At 67.7% G+C, this 20,846-nt stretch overlaps 4 protein-coding genes across 4 annotated transcripts; 1 reads left to right on the forward strand and 3 right to left on the reverse strand.

Moving 5' to 3' along the window:
* Nucleotides 1-3,193: 3,193 nt before the first annotated feature.
* On the reverse strand, nt 3,194-10,503 carry CNKSR1 (connector enhancer of kinase suppressor of Ras 1). The gene is given in 25 exon segments (XM_050909965.1): nt 3,194-3,460; nt 3,545-3,600; nt 3,603-3,725; nt 3,964-4,078; nt 4,155-4,219; nt 4,495-4,568; nt 4,669-4,740; nt 5,167-5,240; nt 5,343-5,515; nt 5,632-5,662; nt 5,940-6,103; nt 6,189-6,313; nt 6,836-6,921; nt 7,077-7,196; nt 7,672-7,740; nt 8,174-8,233; nt 8,327-8,409; nt 8,412-8,459; nt 8,462-8,624; nt 8,715-8,756; nt 9,016-9,100; nt 9,186-9,272; nt 9,274-9,374; nt 9,892-10,049; nt 10,452-10,503. Coding segments are annotated over 25 exon segments (2,427 nt in total). The 3' UTR covers nt 3,194-3,259.
* A 2,935-nt stretch (nt 10,504-13,438) lies between these two features.
* Nucleotides 13,439-14,806, reverse strand: ZNF593 (zinc finger protein 593). Its single transcript, XM_050909967.1, has 3 exons — nt 14,610-14,806; nt 14,101-14,163; nt 13,439-13,913 (listed from the first exon to the last, which is right to left on the reverse strand). The coding sequence occupies exons 1-3, from the start codon at nt 14,804-14,806 to the stop codon at nt 13,772-13,774; spliced, it is 402 nt and encodes a 133-aa protein (XP_050765924.1). The 3' UTR covers nt 13,439-13,771.
* An 831-nt stretch (nt 14,807-15,637) lies between these two features.
* On the forward strand, nt 15,638-16,630 carry C22H1orf232 (chromosome 22 C1orf232 homolog). The gene is given in 6 exon segments (XM_050910055.1): nt 15,638-15,695; nt 15,698-15,723; nt 15,838-15,924; nt 16,014-16,111; nt 16,373-16,479; nt 16,482-16,630. Coding segments are annotated over 6 exon segments (525 nt in total).
* A 754-nt stretch (nt 16,631-17,384) lies between these two features.
* On the reverse strand, nt 17,385-18,530 carry FAM110D (family with sequence similarity 110 member D). Its single transcript, XM_050909963.1, is given in 2 exon segments — nt 17,385-17,963; nt 17,966-18,530. Coding segments are annotated over 2 exon segments (1,035 nt in total). The 5' UTR covers nt 18,483-18,530; the 3' UTR covers nt 17,385-17,445.
* Between the last annotated feature and the right edge of the window lie 2,316 nt (nt 18,531-20,846).

The following is a 20,846-nucleotide window of genomic DNA, read 5'->3' on the forward strand; positions in this document are numbered from 1 at the left end:
CCTGCCTCTGATGATGCAAGTATAGTTTACAGCTCTCAGGCTTCACTGTGGCAGTTCAAGGCCTCTCTCCACTCCACCAGTCAAATACTAAATCCTCGATCGCCAGCTCTTACAGATTTTTGCTTAACTGATTTAAAGAGCTCACAGAGACCATTAATCCTTAGAAAACATACATATATAGATTTTACAACATAGGATAAACATTGGGAATACAATAGGATAATGAACCAGAAGCCGCGTTTCACTCAGTGAAGAAATAAAACACTTCTAGCTAAATGTAGTGCTTATTATGATTAATTTAGGTATGTTTATGAAATTCCCGAGTTTAAATCTCAGTCTCCAGCACTACAGTCAGGCAGTTATAACAGGGAAATTCAAGCGTGGGCTCTTGAAATAAAACAGACAAAGCAACCAAAGCGTTCCCACCTCACTCAGCACCACCCTCTCACAAACACTCACACCATCCTACAAACCACCTCCTTCCAGCAGCGGGCACAGGGCAGACCCTGCAGAGGGGGTGGGAAGGGCCAAATAAGAAAAACTAAGGAGAAGAAGGCAAGGGGAGCGGTGGGTCACGAAGAGAGGGGGAGCAGCGCTTCACCCGATGGAGGGGGGAAGAGTCTGGCGGGTGCGTGGACCGATGTGAAGCCAGGGTGCGGGGGGAAGCCCTCCACCCCTCAGAAGGGGATGGGGAGAAGAGTGATTGGGTGGAGGGAGGGGAGAGGCGAGGCCGGTTGACTCCGGGGGGGGGTAACCGCCTGGAAGGCGCAGCCTGACCCCGAGAGTCCGGTCCCTGAGGGGTGGGGGGCCGCCGAGCTGCCCGCGACGGAGGAGAAGGGATGGTTTCACCGAGGGGGGAAGCACAGGGAGGGGTGCTGCCCCACACCGGAGCCCGCCCCGTGAGGCCCGGCGGCGGGACGGCTCCCGGGCGGGCCCGACCCCCTCACCTGGCTCCGCCGCGGCGTTCGCGCTGCCCCGCGCGCCGCGACCGTTACAGCCGCGGGGGGGAGGGGGAGTGGCAGAGGAAAAGGGGCAGGGCCCTCCCCGCCCTTCTCTGCCCCGCAGCCTATCGGACGCGACCGCCCCGTCCCTACCCCTCGCTCATTGGCTCGCGGGAACGCTCATCCCCGCCCTGCAGCTTCGCGGAGGGAGCGACGGCTTCTGACGGAGGAAAAGTGTCCACAGCCGCCACCCGTAGGGCGGGGCCTGAAAGAGCGGTACCGGCAGTTTCCCTGCGCTTGCGCAGTGCTGACGGCGGCGGGACCGGGCGCTGTGTGAGGGGCCGTATGGGGCAGCGGGGCCTGCCCGGCCCGCAGCCGGGCCCAGCCCCACCGTTCCTCCCGCATTCCCTCACCCCCTCGGCCCGCACAGGCTCCACCGTCCCCTCAGGGCCTCCCCGGGGCCCCCTAGGCTGAGGGGCAAGGCCAGGCGGCCGCCCCCAGCTCGGCCCCCTCACACCCCTCTGCCCCTTCGGCCGGGAAGGTCAGCGCTGCCCTGGGTGCCGGCAGCAGAGAGGCCGCGGTGCTGGGCCCTTCGTTATGGCCGGCCACGTTGGGGCTCCTCATATGTGCCATGGTGTCGCCTGCCTTCCCCAGCTCCATGGGCAGGGCCCGCCCCGGCTGGAGCAGCGGCACCGCCACCAGCGAGGCCTCACCAGCAATGGGGACCCTCTCCTTGGTGTGGGGTCTGACGCTGGCCCCCATGGGCTGGGTGCTGCTGTTGGTGGCCACGGCCACCCCACGGTGGAAGGAGCTGCCCGAGCAGCCTGGCTGCTCCTGTGACCTCTCCGTCAGTGACAGCCTCTGGGAGAGCTGCGTGGAGGTGCTCGCCCAGCCGGGCCCAGCCTGTCGTGCCCTCCTGGAGGACGCAGCCCATTTCTGGCTCGTGCAGGTACCGAGAGTGGCCACCGTGGGCTTGCTGCTGCTGGGGGCCCTGGCCATGCTGGGGGCACAGTGGTGGGCCCCCCCCGCCACGGCCCAACCTGGTGGCCGCTGCCAGGGTCCTGCTGATGCTGGCGGGTGCCGTGTACCTGGGTGCCGCTTCCTACATGGTCATTGGGTGCTGGAGGAGTTGGCCAGCCCGCAGACCCCCCCGGCAGACCACTTCCACCTGGGGACGTGTCTCTACCTGGGCTGGAGTGGCGGAGGGGCAGAGGTGGTGGCTGGTGTCTGCCTGGCCACGAGGCCTTCTTCTGCAAGAAGAGGGGGGTTTGTCATGAGGCCAGCCACTACCCCTTACGAGGTGAATTATGGAGGCACTGGGACAGACTGGTTCCTACTGCGAGCACCACGGGATGATGCTGCTCGCTGTGAGGTGTCCTGCACCCCTGGACACCCCTTGGACTCTCACTGCGTGGAAGAAGTGGGTCTGTTCCCCATCTTACCTCCTCATTGGTAATTTTTCACTTAAAAGCAAGCTGGTGTCAATGCTTTCTTGCCTGTTACTTGGTTGTGCTTTAATCCTTAGGCAGGGTTTCACCTCTGCAGCCAAATAAAGAGCGTCCCATACCCGCTGTAGCACGTCTGTAAGGGGCTGGGTGGCACAGGGAGGGACAGGACCCATCCACCATTTCCAGGCTGACCACATCTCCTTCCCCCTCTTGCCCCGCGCTCTCCCCTTCCCCTTGGGAGCTGCACAAAGCCCCCAGAGCACCTCAGCCCTCCCTGGGACACCTTCATCGCCCTCCCTGGGACACCTTCATCACCCTCCCTGGCCAGTGCCTGTCCCCTCCACCCCACGGTGGGTGCCATCCCCCCCGAGCTGGGCTGCCGCAGCCCACGGGGAGAGGAGAGTAGAGCCCAGAGGGATGCCACAGCCCCTTGAGGATGGTGACGCATGGCATGGGTAGGGGCTGGCTGTCACTGCGGGGACATTTCAGCGCCAAGAAAAACCACGGCACAATCAGCCCTCGTCCACACAGTTTTATTTACAGCAGAAGAGACCCTGGCCGGGATGGCTGGCGGCACCGCGCCGGTGTGCGCGGCAGGGGCACGTTCCTCCAGGAAAAGGCCAACGTGCAGCCGAGACAAAAACGTCCTTGAGAAAAGCAAGACTGTCACTGCAATGTCCCGCCCCAGGGAGGGGGGATGTAGCAGAAGCCACTTCTCCTGCGGCAAGTCCATGCTGGGGGCTGAGCTTTCAAAAATGTCGTCAATCCCCCCCTGCACCCCCCCCAGCGCGGGCAGAGCGCCCGCTTTGCTCCCGCAGCACCGTGATTTTTATTGGCAACGATTCGTGCCAGAGAGGTCCCGGCGGGACGTCAGGGTTCGGCCGCTTCTTCGGGGAGGCTGTGCTCGGCCCCGAGCCCCCCGTCGCCATCCTGGCCCTGCTGCCGTGCCCACCACTCCTGCAGCTCCTGGTACAGCTCCTGGTGCTCTTCCTTCCAGCGCGTGAACTTCTCCGAGGTGAGCGCAGCATCGCTGAGCAACTGCTCCAGAGCCTCCAGCTCCACCAGCTTCGCCTGCCGAGAGGACGGGCATGTTTTGGGGTGGCTCCTCGTGGGCAGGGGGCTTTGGGGGGGGATCAGGGGGCTGTGGGCTCCCACCTTGAGCGTGCTCTGCAGGGCCCGCACCGCGTGCACCTTCTCGTTGATGTGGGGTTCTTGTTGCGCCGGATGAAGGACTTGCGGCACTGCTCCTGCGTCAGGAACCGCTGCCGCCCGATGAGGGACACCCCTCCTTGCTTCAGGCACTGCATCAGGCACTCGAGATCCTCTCCAGCGGGGTCTGGGCGAGGAAAGGGGGCACCGTAGCAGGGGGGCAACCCCGAAACGCTATGGGGCTGCCCCCGCACGTGACCCTGCCCCCAGAGCATCCCGAGACACTACATGGTTCACTCTCAAATACATCCCAACTCGAGTTAGCCCCCTCCAGCACGCACAAGCATGCGAAAGAGCGGCCCTAACTTCGATTAAAGGGTGCGCACAAGGTGACAGGGTGAAAGATATCACCCCCCAGCACCTACCCATGGGTGAGCAGGGCCGGGGGCTGCCCTGGGGGCTGCTGGCTGCGCTGCTGGGCTCGCCGCTGGCTGGGAAGAGCTGGGCTTTCTCCGGGGCATTTTGCAGCCTCTTCTTTGGCTGGGGGAGAGATGGGGTGGGAGGTGAGACGAGGATCCTCCGTCCCTTCCCCGGGATGTCCCCTAGGGCCACTCACCAAGTCGCATCTGTGTCCGGGGGACTCGTCATCAGGGTCCTCGGCTTCTGTCTCGCTGTAGCAGTCTGGAGGTCACAGTGGGAGGACGGGAGGAGTGGAGGGAGCGGGGAGCCCCAGGCTGCCCCCCCCAGCCCTCCCCAGGGCTGAGCATCACCCCGGCCCTCCTCTCAGGGAGCATTTCTCACATTTCCCCCAAATCACGGGCAAAGCTCCCAGCAGTCCCACGCAGGGGCTGCAGCACCAGGCATGACTGCCCTGCCGGAACGCACGGCTCCCTGCAGGGTCCCCATCTCCCGTGGGGGAACCGACCCCGTCTCCCACCCTGAGAAGGGCCCGTTACCTTCCTCTCTGTCTGGGACCGACTGGTGGGCGAGCGCATACTTTGTTTTGGCTGTTATTAGGTGACTGACCCACCTGGGGAAAGAAAGGATGGACAGACAGACAGACGGAGGGTCACGGGCAGCCCGGTGTGGTGGGACTGGCACCGGCTGTCACCGGCTGGCGCGTTACTCACATGCTCAGATCAGCCAGCGTTTCTGCGGCAAAGACGAAGGGCTTGTACCTCTGATGGGAGAGCTGGAACACGCTGGAGGAAGACAAGCGGGCGGCTGCCTTTGCTGCTGCAGTTACCCGGCACCAGAGCCAGCCCTGAGCCCCCATCCAGCCTCCCCTGCACCGCAGCCCCCCCCCAGCCCCCCCCAGCCCAGGGGTTTGGGCTTTTCCCTGCCGTCAGAGATGCTCCGGTCTTCAGCCTTGTCCCAGGTAACACCAGTAGCGCAACGCACGTCTTGCTCAGAGAGCGGGCTCCTATATTGCAAGACGGCCAGTCCTGCCAGCCCTGCGGGGACCCTGCCAGGCCCATGGGGACCCCTCCAGGCCCATGGGGACCCCGCCAGGCCCATGGGGACATGCAGGTAGTACCCGGCAGGGCTCATCAGCACGCACCCTCGGGACAACATCCCCCCCTTCCACCACCAGCCGGGCGGTCCATGGTGAGACAGACCCCACTCACTATTTCTTCTTCTGCTCCCTCGTGCTCTCCAGGTCATAGGTGGCCACATTGATGAGTCCTGCAGCCTTCTCATCCTGCGAGGGAGACAGCCGTGTCCACCACCTACTCCGGCGCTGGGGATGGGAAAGCCCAGCTACCCCAGGCGGGGGGCGAGGACACCCAGCGTCCCCACTCACATTGGGCTGGTGGTACCAGTAGAGCGTGTGGCCCTTCAGCACAAACCAGCACCGCTTCCACTTCTGGGCCATGAAGCCCACGTGGTCCTTCTTCTTCAGGAGCCAGCCATCGCAGTCCACCCGGCCCAGGTCCCGGCACGAGACCCGCCGGCGGCTCAGCCTGGTCGCCACTCCTGCCGGCCGCAGCGTTGGTGGGGAGGGGGTCAAGAGCAGGGAAGGAGGAGCAGGGGGGAGAGCTCAGGAGAGCCCCCAGCCCCACTCGCCCCAGCCCTGGCAGGGTCCTGCTTACCTTTTGGTCTGCGTCCCGTCTGGGGGCTGCCCTGAACAGGGAGACAAAGATGAGCGGTTAGGGACGATGTGGGGGTGCGAGGGCAGCGCAGCGTTAGCTGAGCCCCCCCCCCCACCCCTGCAGCACCCACAGCCCCTTAGGGACCCCCAACTCGCACACCCCGCAGCAGCAAGCTCACAGGGGAACCCACCCAGGCACAGGTGTTTTGCCTCCCAGCTCAGGCAGGACATGAAGTCCTGCGTGTGCCCCACTGATGTCCCCCCAGTGTCCCCCTGAGGCTCAGTGCTCCCCTCCCAACCAGCTCTCACCTCCCCAGGGAGCTGGCCAGGCTCCGTGCCCCCAGCCCCTGTGGTGGGGGCTGCTATGGGGCTGAGCTCTGCGGCGCAGGGTCCGGCGACAGCAAGGGTGCCCGGAGAGCACGGGGTGCCCGGTGGGGTGCCACCCACCCACGCCGCCTCCTCCTCTGCAGCACCTGCAAACAGCAAGCGGGGCTCCAGCCTCCCATCCCGGGGGAGAAACCGCTCCATCCCCGGATTCCCCCTCTGCTCCCTTCCTACCGCAGCTGGGCAGCCCCGGCAGCTCCCCCACGGCCGCCCTGGGCAGCCTCGAGTCCTGCTCGTCCTCTTCGTTGGTGACGGGGTCCGGCACCGAGTCTGACCCCGAGTCTGAGTTGGCAGCAGCGCTAGGAGAAAAAGGGATCCCTGAGCCACAAAACCCCCTTGACTGCCACGGGGCTCCCGCTATCGGGCTCCGGCCGGCCCCACACTTGCTTGGGGCACCCGCGGTTCTGCCTGCCCGAGGAGGAGCGGGGCTGGAGGCAATGTGGCGGCGGGGGCTCGGCACCGGCTCCACCGGCCTTCACGCTCCCCAGCAGGGTCGGAGCCCAGCCGGACGGCTCCTGCCTGGCTCGCCTGCGCTGCTGCCGGCTCTGCGCACGCCTTTCCATTCCGGGAGAGGAGAAGGGTCATGTCTAAATATAGTTTCAACCCCATTAAAACGTTACCAAGTGAATGAATTACAAACACAACCACGTTTTTTTTTTGTTCCTTAAGACTACTGGCAGCTTCCCGGGCCGCTCACAGGCAGCTGCCACGCTGCCGGCACCTCTCCCTCCAGAAAGAGCTGGGAAGGGGCCTCGGGGGCACCCAAACACCTCCGTGCTGGCTGGGCTGGGGGTGTTGGGGTGTCAGGGGATGGGGCTCACCTGGAGGTCAGGGACACAGGGCTGCCCAGGCACTCGCCGCTCCTGGTGCCGGGGGGATCCGCAGCATCCGAAAATGCTCCTGGGAGCTGCAGATGGAGTATCAGGGCCAGCCCGCATCCCACCATGGTCCCCCAGAGCTTTAGGGACCACCAACATGATGGGAGATGCCCAGCTCCGAGCATCCCTGCCTGGTTCCCGGTACAGCCCCGTGCAGCACTGGGGCTGTACTGGGAGCACTCACCTGCTGCCTGGGAGAGGGGGGCGAGCCAGGCAGGTCGAGCGGGATCTTCTTCAGTACCAACGTCACGCCGCTTGTCTTCTCCAGCAGCTTCTTTGCCAGGTTGACGCGTGTCCAACCCACCTGCGCGCACACCCTGGTGAGCCGTGGCCCCGGCCCCACGCTGCCCCACGGCCGCCCGGCCCTGGCCCCGTGCACCCTCCCACCCCACAGCTCCTGCACCCTGAAAACCCTCCCCGGCCGCAGCTCTGGCGTCCCCCACATCCTCCTCGGCCACAGATCCCACATCCCACACATCTCCCCGGCTATGGCTCCTGTGTCCTGCACATTTCCCCAGCCACAGCTCCCACGTCCCCCAAATCTTCCTCTGCAGCGGCTCCCGCGTCCCCCAACCCCCCCGGCAGTGGCTCCTGCGTCCCCCAGACCTTTCCCAGCCACAGCTCCTGCATTCTGCAATCACAACTCCCATGTCCCCCCCAAAATCCTCCTCCCCGCAGCCCCTGCGTTCCGCCAAATCCTCCCAGCCCTGCAGCTCCCCGTCCACCACTTCACTGCCGAAACCAGCACCACCCTCGAGCCCCCGTCCTCCCCGACTCACCACGACCTGCTCATTGACCTGCACGATCTCGTCTCCGGGCAGGATGCGGCCCCCGTGGGCAGCCAGGGCCTGGGGCAGAGGCAGGGTGGGAGCAGGGTGCCTGGCCCTGGGTGCTCACCCCCCACCCCCAGCTAAACCACACTCAGGAGCTCTCCCGGCTGGGGAGAACTGGAGGGGGGGGGTTAACCATTAACCAGCAGCCTGACCTTGCACAGCACTGGCCAGAGCAGCTGGTGGCATCGGGGTGCGGAGGGGGGCTCCCACCACAGCCCGGGCTGTGCTCACTCATGACATGAGTTGCACAGTCTCAGCTGCAGGCAGCCACCCCAAGCTCTGGGGTGGGGGGGGTGGATTAGGGCACTAAGAGGCTCACAGGATCCATCCAGATGGGTTGCAGCTGGGATGGGCGGTATTCCCCATGGCAGGTGCTAAAAGGGGGTGACTGAGGGACAGGGTGGCACGGGGGGGGGTGACAGACTGGGAGGGGCAGCACCTCACTCACCTCCGAGGTGGTCGCAGACACGAAGTGCAGGCAGGAGCTGGTGGAGGTGATCTCGAGGCCCTGGGGGGGGGACAGGAGGGAGGCGTGAGCGGGGTGCAGGGGGTGCCGGGGGGTCCCAGGGCAGTGGGGGGCACTGGGATGGTGGGCACTCACCAGCGGGGCAGTGAGGAGCGGCGGGGGGCTCCCCAGGGGGTCAGATGGCAGTGTCGGGGTGTCAGGGGACGTTGGGGGCTCCCCCACGGGCTGAGGGGCAGTATTGGAGTGTCAGGGGATGTTGGGGGCTCCCCCACAGGCCAGCGGGCAGCGTCGGGGTGTCGGGAGACATCGGGGGGCTGCCCCGCGGGCAGGGGGGCAGCGCCAGCCCCACGCGCTGCAGCACAGCCCTGCGGTCCAGCAGCGCCGGGGGGCTGCAGCCCACGATGCTCTCGCAGATGCCCACGATGTGCTGGCACTGCGGGTGACAGCGGGGGGGGCTGAGGGGGGGGCCCTGGCAGCACTGAGCCCCCCCATGCCTGCCACCCCCTCCTCACCCAGCACTTACAATCCGCAGGATCCGGCTGTCCCTCTCAGCCACGGGACAGTCCTGGGGGGACAAGATGCGGGGCTGAGCAGGATGGGATGGCTCAGCCCCCCTCCATCCCAGCTGGGGGGGCCCCCGCCGGGAACCCCCGCCTGTACCACATCCCCCCTGACCCCCAGCTCTCCCTCTCCTCCAGCAGGCAGAGCTTTGGGGGACAGGAGAGCAGACGGCTGGCTCCACACACACACACACACCCCCCCCCGCCCCAACACCGTGCCCATCACCGTGGCATCAGGGCAGCGCGGCAGCCCTGGACACCCACCGCCTGCAGCGTCTCTGCCAGCTGGGCGCAGAGCAGGACGATGTCCCGGCTGGCCGAAAAGTCGTTGAGGGTGGAGAAGAGGTATCTGGGGACGGGGAAGGGGGGCAGAGAGCTCAGCCCCAGGTGCGGGGGGCACCCAGCACCCATGGGTGCCCCCACCCACCCCGGACCTGTTGAGCCAGGAGAAGAGCCCCTTGGCGGCACCGACCAGGTCGACGACGCGGGCCAGGAGGGCGAGGGGGGGCGGCTGGGGGCAGCCCCTGCCGACAGCCCCCCAGCACCAGGCTCTGGGTGCCCTGCGCCAGCTCCCGCAGCCTCTCCGTCAGTGTCCGCAGGCTGGTGCTCGCCAGCCCCGCGTCCTGGGGGGGACACGGCCGCCGGGGGACGGGAGGGCAGCGGGGGTCTCCGGGGTGCCCCCAGATCCCCACCTTCACCCAACACAGGGTGCCCTCGAATCCCACCTCCACCCAGCTCAGGGTGCCCCCATGTCCCTCCCTCTATCCAGCCCAGGGTGCCCTCATGTCCCACCTCCACCCAGCTCAGGGTGCCCCCATGTCCCTCCTTCTATCCAGCCTAGGGTGCCCCCATGTCCCCTCTCCACCCAGCCCAGGGTGCCCCCACATCCCCCCCTCTATCCAGCCCAGGGTGCCCCTGCGTTCCCACCTTCACCCAGCCCAAGGTGCCCCCACATCCTCCCCCTCCAGCCCAGGGTGCCTCCATGTCCCCCCCCCACCTCCACCCAGCCTAGGGTGCCCCTGCATCCCCCCCTCCAGCCAAAGGTTTCCCCACGCCCCTCTTTTCACCCAGCCCAGGGTGCACCCACATCCCCCCTTCCACCACGGGAGCCCCGCAGCACCCATGGGTGCCGGCACTCACCAGGGCGCGGAGCTGCTCCACGGCCTCTAGCAGCAGCTCCTGGTGCCCCAGGCGCCACACGCCCAGTGCCTCCAGGGCCCCCGCCGACAGCCCCAGCAGGTCGGGCCCCGCCAGCCCCCAGGCCTCGAAGGGGTACCCCTGCACCGCCGCGTCCAGCCCTGCCCACAGCCCTGCCCTAGCACCAGCAGGACACCGGGGGGGGGGGGGCCAGCACCCCCTGCCCCCCCTCCAGTGTCCCTGCTGGCCCCTGGCTGGGTGACCCCAGGGGGTAACATCTGGCTGCCGGGAGGGACCTCTCCATGCAATGAGTTCGCCCGGTCTCAGCCCAGATGGTGGGGATGGCCAGACCCCCAGCCCCAGCTAGATCCAGGGACTGACCCCCCCCCCAGGGACAAGGAGTGAGGGACAGGAAAGGGCTGCCACCTCCCCCAGCCACACCAGGCCACCCACATGTCCCCAAGCCGGGGACAACCCACCCCAGACCCCCACCCCAGGGTCAGCAGTGGGGTCCCCCCCAGGTTGGGGGGCAGCTAGGGTGCAGGGGGTGGGGGGGCCCTCACCTCGGAGCCAGGCGGCTGCCCGCGCAGGGCCCCAGGCACCCACGGGCTCCATGGCGGCCAGGCCGGAACCGGCGGCGGGAGCGGCTGCTCACCTGCGCCAGGGACGGGCGGCCCCATTGGCGCACCCGCGTGCCGCTCACCGCGGCCTCCCGCCGCGCCCGGGGCCGCCCGCCCAGTACAGTCCAGTAAGACCCTGCAGGGCGAGGCCCCACGACGCACCCCAGTGAGTCACGGGCCGGACGGTGACGCATGGCTGCCGAAACCCCCTGGGGAAATGGCACCCACCCGGGGGAACTCCCCCAGCCTCAGTTTCCCCTGTGAGATGAGGTGTCTCCCACCAACCCCTGCCTGCAGTGAGGGCTGAGTCCCAACAGAACTCATGACACTAGTGGGTATCCCCCAGCAGCCGGGTGCCCTGTGGGCATGAGGTTTGGCCCCACAGACCCCCAGGAGAGCCTGGGGGGGGGTGGAGCCCCTGCTCAGCCCCCTCCCCACCACCTGGGGATTTTGGGGAGGGTCACACCCCCCCCCCAAGGCACAATTCCCACCCTTTCCTTTGCAGGTGGGGAAACTGAGGCAGGGGGCAGCCCACATACAGGCCCACAGAGCCCTAGCCGAGCCCAGCTCTCCCGCCCCCCTAAATCTGCCCTGGGCTGGTGCTGGCCCCCCCTCCCCGACAGCGCCTCAGCGCCCATCTCCCCCCGCCCCGGCGTGTGCGCTTGGGGGAGCAGCGGGCGCTGATCGTGGCTGACAGCCGCTCGGCGCTCGCCGGGTGCGTGCCGCCCTTTTGGAGGGGGCCGCGGAGCCGGCAGGCGGGCGACAGACACAGACCCCCTCGCGGTGGTCAGGGTGGGGGTCCCGGGGTTGGGCGGGGGGGGGGGGTTGGGGAGGGGGTCCAGCCACGCTGCTGCTGACCTGTGGGGCCTGATCCTGCTGCTCCCCGCTGCGCCATGATCATCCGCCCCAGACGCTTAACCCCAGGGTACTTCCGTCTGCTCCAGGTAAGGGGCGAGCAGGGTGGGGGGGGAGCCCGTGGGGACCCCCGGGACCCTGCCCGTGCTGCCCGTCAGGCCTGCTGGCCGTGGGAACCGTGCCCGGCCATATCCCGGCTCCAGGTTAGCAGCGAGGGTGCTGCTGGTGGAGCCCCGCAAGCGCTGCATGGGGCACCCCAAAAACACCCCTAGACGCCTCGGGGGGGCCACAAAGCTGCCCCTATCGCCCTTACGTCCCAGCTGGGCGTGATGGGGACGTTCAGGGCATGGCCTCAGGTCCCCTGTCCCCAGGGGGTTTGGGGCTCAGGGTCTCGCAGCGCTCCCATCTCCTCTCTTCTCTCACCCCGCAGATGCAGCTGGCGGCGGGGCGGAGGGCCGAGCCGGGGGGGCGGCTGCTGACCCCCCTGGCCCTGCTGCTGGCGGCCACCGGGCTCTGCCTCTCCTTCTACAGCGCCCGGAGGATGGCCGGCCCCGCCAAGGCCCCCCAGAGCCATGAGGAGGGGGCTGGCGGCGCCGGTCCCCAGGGGGGTGCCAGGGTCCCCCTCTGCCCACTGGCCCCCGCCTGAACGGAGCTGCCGGATGCAGATCCTTTCCAGCTGATCTGCGCCACATCCAGCCCTTCCCTCCGTGCCCGGGCAATGCAATGCCCCGGAGCCGGGGACACACACGCCTCTGTCCCCCTCTGTCTGTCCCTGCTTTCGGGAGCCAGTTCAACAACCGGGATGGAGAACGGAGAAGCCACCCCCTGGCTCCAGACCTGCCGGCTGAGCCCCTGACCGAGCCGCTGCAAGACACCAGGATCTGGCCACAAGAAGAACAGAGCCTGAACGGACAGACAGACGGATGGCGGAGCCGGGTGCTGCGTCCATCTCCATCTCCCCCCCAAGCAGAAAGGCCTGGGGGGCCCCTTGCACCCTGCTGGCAGCCACGTAGCACCCCCCACCTCGTCCCCGCGGGGACCGTGCTGCGGCCGCAGCCAGCTCGGTCCCACAGAAAGGAGGTCAACACCGAGTGACGTTAGGTAACGCGGCGGGGAGGGCTGGGACCAGACCGGCCTCTGCAACAACGGGGCCGGGGGAGATGGGGCCATGGGGTCAGCGACGTGTCCCCTGGGCAGGCGCATCCCACTGGGATGGGGTCTGCAACCTTCCCAGCCCCCTCGCACCCACAGAACCCAGCTGCAGCGCTCCATCTCCCCGGGGCGGGAGGGGACAAATCCGGGCAGGCTGCATGGAAATAAACCCTTTCCTGCCGAGCATAGCTGCGTTGTCGCTCTGCCTTTCTGCTGCTCCAGCCCAGCGTCCCGTCCCCAGCTCAGCAGGAGGGACAAACCTCCAGCCTGAGGGTTTTGCTGCCACGGCTGCATCGGCGAGATCCACTCTGCAGGAATTCGCAGCAGCGGGTGGTGGCATTGTCACACACAGGCCCCCCCCCCCCGAGAGCCAGGCAGACAGAGGCAGGGTCACCGGTGGGATCACAGCAGCATCAGGCTGGTGGACATGAGGCGGGGAGGCTGACCACGCCACACACGCAGCCCCAGCCCTCTAGGAAGACGAAATCACTTGCAGGCATTGGGTTTTAGGGGACAGGAGCCTTAAAGTGTCCCTGCCACAGGGACACCAGCACTCCCCTCTCAAGGCCCAAACAGGCAGAGCCAAGACCACAACGAGCTGCTCGCTACAGACCCAACTGCTTGATGAAGAGTTCACTCAAGCACATATTCCCCCCCAAAAACCAGCCCCATATCTGCTACCAGTAGGCTGGGAACCCCCTGCCAGGAGGGTAAAGCAGAGGGAGCTTTACCACTCTGCCAGGGCAGGAGCACCAGGATGAGGCCGTTCCTCCGGGCTGGCACAGACGCTGGCAATATTCCCCTTGGAGTGCTTGGGAAGAGCACAACACCGAGACATTGCCCTCCACCCCAAGGGGTGGCTGCCGCCCTCCAGCCAGGGCCTGGGTCACACTCACAGAGAGCTCTCAACACTGCTGGCCCGTTGGTTGACATATTTTAATGGGCGACTCACCAGGGTCAACCTCTGACCCAAGGAGAGAGGCCTAAAACCGCTCTGAAAGCACAAGAGACGAGTGTACAGTCATGCCAGCGCTTAGGGAAGAAGCCGCTTGCCCCTTCCCTGAGAAGGAGGACACACAGCGAGGGCACCTGGGGTCTCGCTGGCTCCTTCTCCTCGTTAGTGCTCCGGCGAGGAGGGCTGCCAGGAGCAGCGGCGCGTTTGCTTGCTGGCAGGCTGCGCTGGGACATGCTTTTCTCACAAAGCCGAGGACAAAGATGCCCTTACGGAGCCGCCCGGCCCCTCAGTCCGCTTGCGCTCAGCTGGACGCCTCCATCTCGATGGCTTCCTCGACTGGCTGGGTCTGCACTTCCACCTTCTTCGGGGGGATGTAGGAGCCCATCCCGGCGGCGCGCTCTGCCTCCTCCTGTGTGTACGGTGCCTCCCGCAGCTGCTTCAGCCTGCGGGGAAGGCAGAGAGGAGGGCTGAAGCCTTCCATCCCAGCTCCTCAAAACAAGACCGGCCCAGAACTGACACTGCCACCCACCTCACCCCCGATGAATTGGGGGCAGGGGGCCACAGCCTGCTCCGGGGCAGGGTACAGGCCCACGGGGCAGCTCAGGGCCCCGCTCAGGCCCCCCCCCTTACCTCTTCTTGTGCACCTTGGACCTGAAGTGCTCCTTCATGCTGGTCAGGTCCACAAAGTAGCGCCTGGGGAGGGGTAAGAGGCTGGGGGTCAGGGGGCCCTGAGATGGGAGCAGGGCTGGGGAGAGCCCTACCGAGGGGCCAGGGTCCCCCCACACGCCAGCATCCCCCCCGAGACCAGAACAAGCTCCCCCCAAGGGCCAGGGGCCCTCCCGAGACCAGGACAAGATCCCCCCCAGGGGTTAGAGCCCCCCTCGCCGCGACCAGCCCCCCCCCAGGAGCCAGGGACCACTGCCAGGACCAGGACAACCCCCTCCCAGGGCCAGGGACCCCCCAGCAGTAGGGCAACTCCCCCCCCCCGCAGGGGCCAGGCAACCCCCAGCACCAGGGCAAGCCCCCCCAAGGGTTAGAGCCCTCCCTCCCCAGCCCCCCCCCCCGACCAGGACCCCCCCACCCCTGGTGCGGGGACCCCCACCCCGGGCCCGTCAGGCCCCCCGGCCCGGCCCACGCACGCGCAGTGCAGGCAGTAGAACTGGGCGCAGCCCGGCAGGTCGGGGTCGGGCTCCTGCCGCAGCAGCCGAGCGGCTTTCTCGGGCTGCAGGTCCCCGTGGATCTCGTCCAGGTCACGGCGGCGCCGCTTCGTCTTCCACTGCCGGGCCAGCGAGTGCGCCCGGTGAGCGCCGGTGCGGCGGCCATTGCGCGGCGACATGGCGGACACACGCCGAGACCGTGCTTCGCAGTGCGCAGGCGCAGGCGGCTGCGGGCCCCGCCCCGCGCCGGTACACCCCCGCCCACGAAGCGGCAGACTCCGCCTATGAGGCGGCAGACCTTACCCTGCGGCTTGCCGGCCACGCCCACGAGGCGGGAAACCACGCCCGTGGAGCGACAGGCCACGCCCATGTAGCGGCAGGCCACGCCCCCAGGCTCAGCCCCATAGCTCTGCCCTACGGCCGTGCCCGGCCCCGCGCCTCCCCGGGCCGGTCAATGGCCCCGGGGGACAACCGCGTCCCCAAGGGCCCCCAGCACCCGGTGGCAGCCGTCCCCAGGCTGTCCCCGCAGTGGGGCACAGGGCCTGGCCTCGGGGCAAAGGGTGACCGGGGCCTGTGCTGCCCCGGTCACTGCTGTGATGAGCTGGGGAGGGCTCAGCTCACCGGTTCCCGGCACTGATCGTGTTTCCTCCACCTCGGGTGATCAATTATAGATGGGGACCCACGGCGGGGGGGAGCGCTGAGCCCCAGCACCTGCTCTGCGCTGTGGGCTTGGGGTGGCCCCAGCCCTGGGGGTCCTCTGTGGGGAAGGGGCACTGGGGGGCTGGGGCAGGGGGGCAGAGGGAGGGGGGGTTTGGGGGTGACCAGAGCAGCCACCCCCGCGCTGCCCCCGGCTCAGGCTGGGCTCAGGTTCCCCTTTGTGCATTGGAAGTGGCCCCTGAAACTTTAATGAAGCCACCGGATCTCCGGGGCGACGCGGGGGGGCCCAGCCCCCCCACCCGTCCCGCTCCCCGTGGCACCCGCCGGCTCCCGGCCCCACTGAGCCCCTCACCATGACCCAGGGCTTCTGGCGGCTCTACAAGGACAAAGTGCTGCAGACCCTGGGGGGACATGGGCAGACGGGGCGCTGCAGGAGGAGGTAGAGTGGGGGGGGGGGTCACCACCAAGCCTAGGTCCCCTCGAAACAGGGTGACCAACCTCCCTGCCCTCCCCCTGCCTGCATCCCTGCCCTCACATGGGGGCTTCGTTGCAGGGAGACTCCCCCGAGCTGATGGAGACAGCCGAGACCCCCACGCTGATGGAGGAGGGACCCAGCCCCGTGTCCCAGCTGGCGAGGAAGGTGAGGAGGGGCCTGGGGGAAGCGGGGGCCAGGGGGGGCCTGCTGGGACCTGGGGGTCCCCGGTGAGCCCGGTGCTGCCTCCCCTGCAGGTGCAGGGGGTGGGTGCCCGGGGCTGGCGGACGCTTTCGTCCCTCTTCACCCGTGAGGATGAGCACCAGCTGCTCAGCCCGGAGCCCTGCGCAGACCAGTAAGTTGCAGCTCGGGGGGGGGACGGGACCCCAGAGCCCAGATCCATTCCGTGGGAGCTGCCAAGCCCCTACATGCCCCTGTCCCATCACCTGCATCCCCCTCCCCTGCCTATACCCATGGGGCTGGGCTGGGGGGCAGCAGGGGGAGAGCTGGCATGGAGGAGGGACATGGGGGGGCCTGGTGGTCCCAGTCCTGGCCACTGTGGGAGCCAGCGAGAAGGGTCCCTACACCGACGTCCCCGTCCCCGCTCTCTCCCCAGCCCACTGGCCGCCTCGCCGCCTGAGCCACCCCCCTCGGAGAAAGCACCCGGCTTTTGGGATCTCTTTGCTACCAAGTGGCAGCAGGCGTCAGGGCTGGACAAGGGGGTGCCCCCCCAGAGCCAGGCGAGAGCCTCGGGGAGCCACCGGGTGACGATGGCAGTGACCTGCGGGAGCCGGAGGAAGGAGCCTTCCGCTGGGGTTTCCTGGCTGGTAAACTGGCCGAAATCCGGAATAAAAACGCCCCCAAGGGCAACTAGAAGAGGACGCACGGGCCGGACTCTCCAGCAGCACGAGCGGCCCCCCACTGCCGGTGGGCAGCCCCCTGCCCGCAGCCCAGGGCTCTGCGGTGGGTTTCGGTGGCATGTCTGCACTAAATACCCCGAGGCGCCCCTTTTCCCTGAGCCCTGCCTGGTGCTTTCTTTGCCCTCGCCCCCCTCCCTGAGCCCCCCCCAGCAGCCCCATTGCCCCGGCCCCCACGGGTGGGGCTGGGGAGCTGCCACCCCCAGCCCCGAAGAATCCCCCCACCCAGCCTGGGCTCTGCCCGCACAAACCACACACACTGCCAGGCTAGAGAAAAAAAAAAAACCCAAACAAACAGGTTTATTGAGCGCTGCTCTGGCCCCAGCAGCCCCTTTTCTGGGGAGGAAGGAGCTGTGGGGTGGGCACTGCCCGCGACGGGGGGCTCGGGCTCTGCCCACCCCCCCAGCCTGCAGCTGGTGCAGGACATGAGCGACCGATGGGGGCTGCAGGCCCATCCCACCACCCTGGGCTGGAGACAGGGAGGATGGAGCAGATGGGTCACAGGAGGGGGACAGCAGCCTGCCAGCCCTGGGGCCAAGGAGAGACTCACCCAGGGAGCCCCTTCCCCACCTGCCCCTCAGGTGCCCCCAACTGCGCTCAGCCCTGGGTCCTGGGTAGACCTGGTGGCCCTGCCTGCCAGCCAGCTGCAGCCCCATGGCACCCGGACGGTGGATGCCACCAGCCCATCGGCCACATCCAGCGAGGGTGAGGGGCCACGTCCAGCCAGTGGGAGCCACACGGGCGTCCTCGTCCCCTGCCAGGCTGTCTCCGCTCAGACAGTGGACTCCTTGGCGGCCGCCCAGGCTCTCTGGCAGCCATAGAGCCACTTGATGACGCGGGCGTTGCGCTCCACCACCGAGACGGCGGAGCCCAGCCGGGCATCCGGCTCTTCCTCGCCTGGCCCTGCTTCCCCCTCGCTTTCCCCCGAGGCCTGCCCGGGCTCCGACTCGCAGGAGCCGGGGAACCGAGCCGAGGCGTTGTCCCAGCCCGCCGGCCCGAACCGCTCCCGCCCCAGCAGCTCCACCAGCGCCCGGTCCAGCCCGCAGTAGTTGAAGAACCGCTCCTGCTCCGAGAGCGGCAGGGAGACGCGCAGAGCCAGCGCCTGCTTGCCGGGGGGCTGCGGGGGCTGCGCCATGGGGCTGCCAGGCAGAGGGAAGATGCCACCACTGCCACCGCCGCTGCTGGCACCCGGCGTCCTCGCCTCCTCCTTCTCTGCAGGCACCCACAGCATGGGGGTCTCGGGGCTCTGGGAGGCCAGCGGCCCCTCGCCCAGCCCCCTGGCCGGGGGGAGCTGGGAGGCTTGTCTCTGAGGGGTCCCTGGAAGAGGCGTTGCACCAGCCCGGAGCCCTTGGCGTTCTCCTTGTCCCCACCCGGGCAGTCCCGTTTCTGCCGGTAGATGATGAGGGAGTCAGGTCTCAGCAGGCGCCTGCCGCCGGTCCGGCGCGACACAGGGGACTGGGGGCACGGCAGCTTCCTGGGACCCTCCCGGCTCAGCTCCGAGCCCTGACACAACTCATTACACTGCTGGCGGGCGAGGAGGCGCCGGCCACGGGGGGAGAGCCGGGGCGAGCAGCCCCGCAGCGCCGGCTCCTGCCGGCTGTTGATGACCTGCTGGGATTTGACGTATTTGGCTTTGTCGGCCTCCAGCCGCTCCACGGCGCTGGGGGTCCGGCCCCCACCACCCCCCAGCTCCCGCGGGCACTCGGGGCCCCGGTTCAGCCAGGCCAGGGGGGAGCCGCGGCCGGGGGCCATGAGACGCAGGTTGCTGGAGGCGCAGATGGCAAGAGGGGGGCTGCCCAGGGGCACCATCGCTCCCCAGCCCTGAAATGGCACCCCTGGTCGCTCTGCTCCCCCCCGAGTGGCTGGGGGGGGGGGTCTGGTACCGCGGCTGGGGAGGCTCCCGAAGCTTCGCTCGGCTCCTGGATTTGGCCCTGGGAGGAGAGAGGAGAGCTGGGGTTAGCACCGAGGGTGCAGCAGTGGCAGGAGGAGGATGGGGGGCGAAGCGGAGCCAGGGGTCCCCTCGATCCCACGCACGGCCCGGCAGCGCTGCCCTCGGCCAAGCAGGCAGGCAGCAGGCAGCAAGCCCTGCCAGCCCAGGCAGGAACAATCCACGGGCAGGAAGAGAGAAGCGCCGAGCATCCGCCGGCTTCACCCGCATCCCAGGAGCAGCTTCCAACAGGAAAAAATACCGGAGCCAGCCACCTTATCTCTCTGACCGCAGGGAAAGCAGAACAAAGCCCGTGCACAGGAGAGCTGGCGAGCTGCCCCGGCCGGGCCCGTGCGTGGTGACGGCAGGGCAGGGGCTGGGGGATGTTTCGGGGTCTCCGTGCCGTGCTCCCCGCAGCCAGGCTGAGCTCGGCTGCCTGGGAGGGAAGGTACCTCTCCTGCTCGATGCGTGGGGGGCACGGAGCAAAGGGGCTTTTATTAGCCCTGGGGTGTGATGGCTTTTGCTCAGCCGAGCATCCGTGCGGGTCCGGGCTGTGAATCCAGTGGTGGAGGTGGGTGCCGGGGGAAGGGGGTCTGGAGCCTGAGCCAGGGACTGTAAATGCCCAAAGCAGATGGTTTTGCTGAGCAGAAGAGGCCTGAACGGCCACGAAGAGCCACCCCGTTGCCAGGGGCTGACCCAGCCCCACAGCTTCCCCGGGTGACAGCAGGGACATGGGGCCGGGCAGAGCAGGGCTCACTAGAGAGCGAACAGCCCCGGGAGCTCCTCTGCCCATGCGCCTCCACACACAGCCCACAGGCTCCGACACCGCATCCACCCCTGGTGTACAGGTGGGGAAACTGAGGCACGCGGTTTGTCTGGTCCTGTGCTCCCAAGGGATGAGCTCCCCAGCCTCCCCCAGTGCTGGGCAGAGCTCTGCAGCGGCTCAAGGGAAGGTGCCCCAGAATGCCGTCCCGTCACCCGCCGGCTTCGCCCTGGCAGAGCCAGCGTGCCCAGGACGTGACTGCCCACGCCAGTGCGCCTGCATGCTCCCCAGCCCAGCCCCGCTGCCAGGATCCGTGCCCAGCCACTGGGCTCGGCGAGTGGAGGATGCTCTCGCTCACCTGAGCCCCACGCAGGGATGCAGGGATGGGATGCGGGGATGCTCCGGTCTCACTCAGCTCCTGCTCCTCTGGCTGCTGGCAGCAAACTGAGCCCAGAGCCGGCAGGAGCCTCATATAGAGGTTGAGGAAGAGGAAGAGCCACCCTGTTAACCCCTGCCAGCCCAGCCCCATCAGCAGGAGCCCACCCTGTGCCCACCCTGCCAGCATGACCCCCGTACCCCGGAGCCCTGCCCCTGACCCAGCCAGCATTAACCCTCCTTCTCCTGCAGCTCCAGCTCACCTCTGCCAGCTCTCGGCCTCCCTCTGCCTCCTTACGGGAGCCTGGCCGGGATTTCGGGATCTGCAGGAGAGATCTCTGCCTCCTCCCAGGCAAGACTGAGTCTCTCTGTCCCCCAGCACACGAGGCATCAGGAATGGGACAGGGAAACCATGTCCACTCCAGCAGCTTCTCCTTCTACATCCACTCCAAGATGCTGAGTGCAGCTCAGGAGCAGGAGCCCACCACGATCACCTTCCCCACGATCCTGCCCCGGCTGGTGAGGGAGAAGGAGGGAGGACGGGTCCTTCTGGCACCTTCTCCGCTGGTGGCGAAAGGGTCAAAGCCAGCCCGAGCCAGGCCGGTTCCTGCCTCCTCTTCCCCCCGGGAAGGGCTGTAAATCGCAGGAAGCCACAACGGGCTGGAGCTGGCCCAGGGGTTATTTTTACCACTGCCCTCTCCCCTTCCCGAGAGCTGAGCACTCCCGCGGGGGCAGCACCCGGCCCCCCTCCATCCCCAGCGCCTGCCTGGGGGGCTGCGAACATGGCACCGCAGCGGCCGGCGGGGAAGGACATGCTGCACCCTGAGCTGGGCTGCCGGCACCTCGGAGCGGGGTCGGAGATAACTCCCAGTGCTCCCTAGGGACCCACCAGCTCCCTCCATCCCTCTCGCAGCCAGTGTGGATGGAGAGCTGGGGTACAGGCTGCTTGCAGGGACTCAGGGGACCAGGAGGCTCCAGTGGGGACAAAGCCATGGCATTCATCCCAGGACCCGCAGGCCAGGACGCTCTGACCCTGGATGAGAGGGGACCTGGCCCCGAGCACTGCTGGCCCCCACCCCAGTTCCTTCCCGCAGTGCCGCTGCTCGGG

The sequence above is a fragment of the Gymnogyps californianus genome, chromosome 22 (genome assembly GCF_018139145.2).
Source record: "Gymnogyps californianus isolate 813 chromosome 22, ASM1813914v2, whole genome shotgun sequence".
Classification (NCBI taxonomy): domain Eukaryota; kingdom Metazoa; phylum Chordata; class Aves; order Accipitriformes; family Cathartidae; genus Gymnogyps; species Gymnogyps californianus.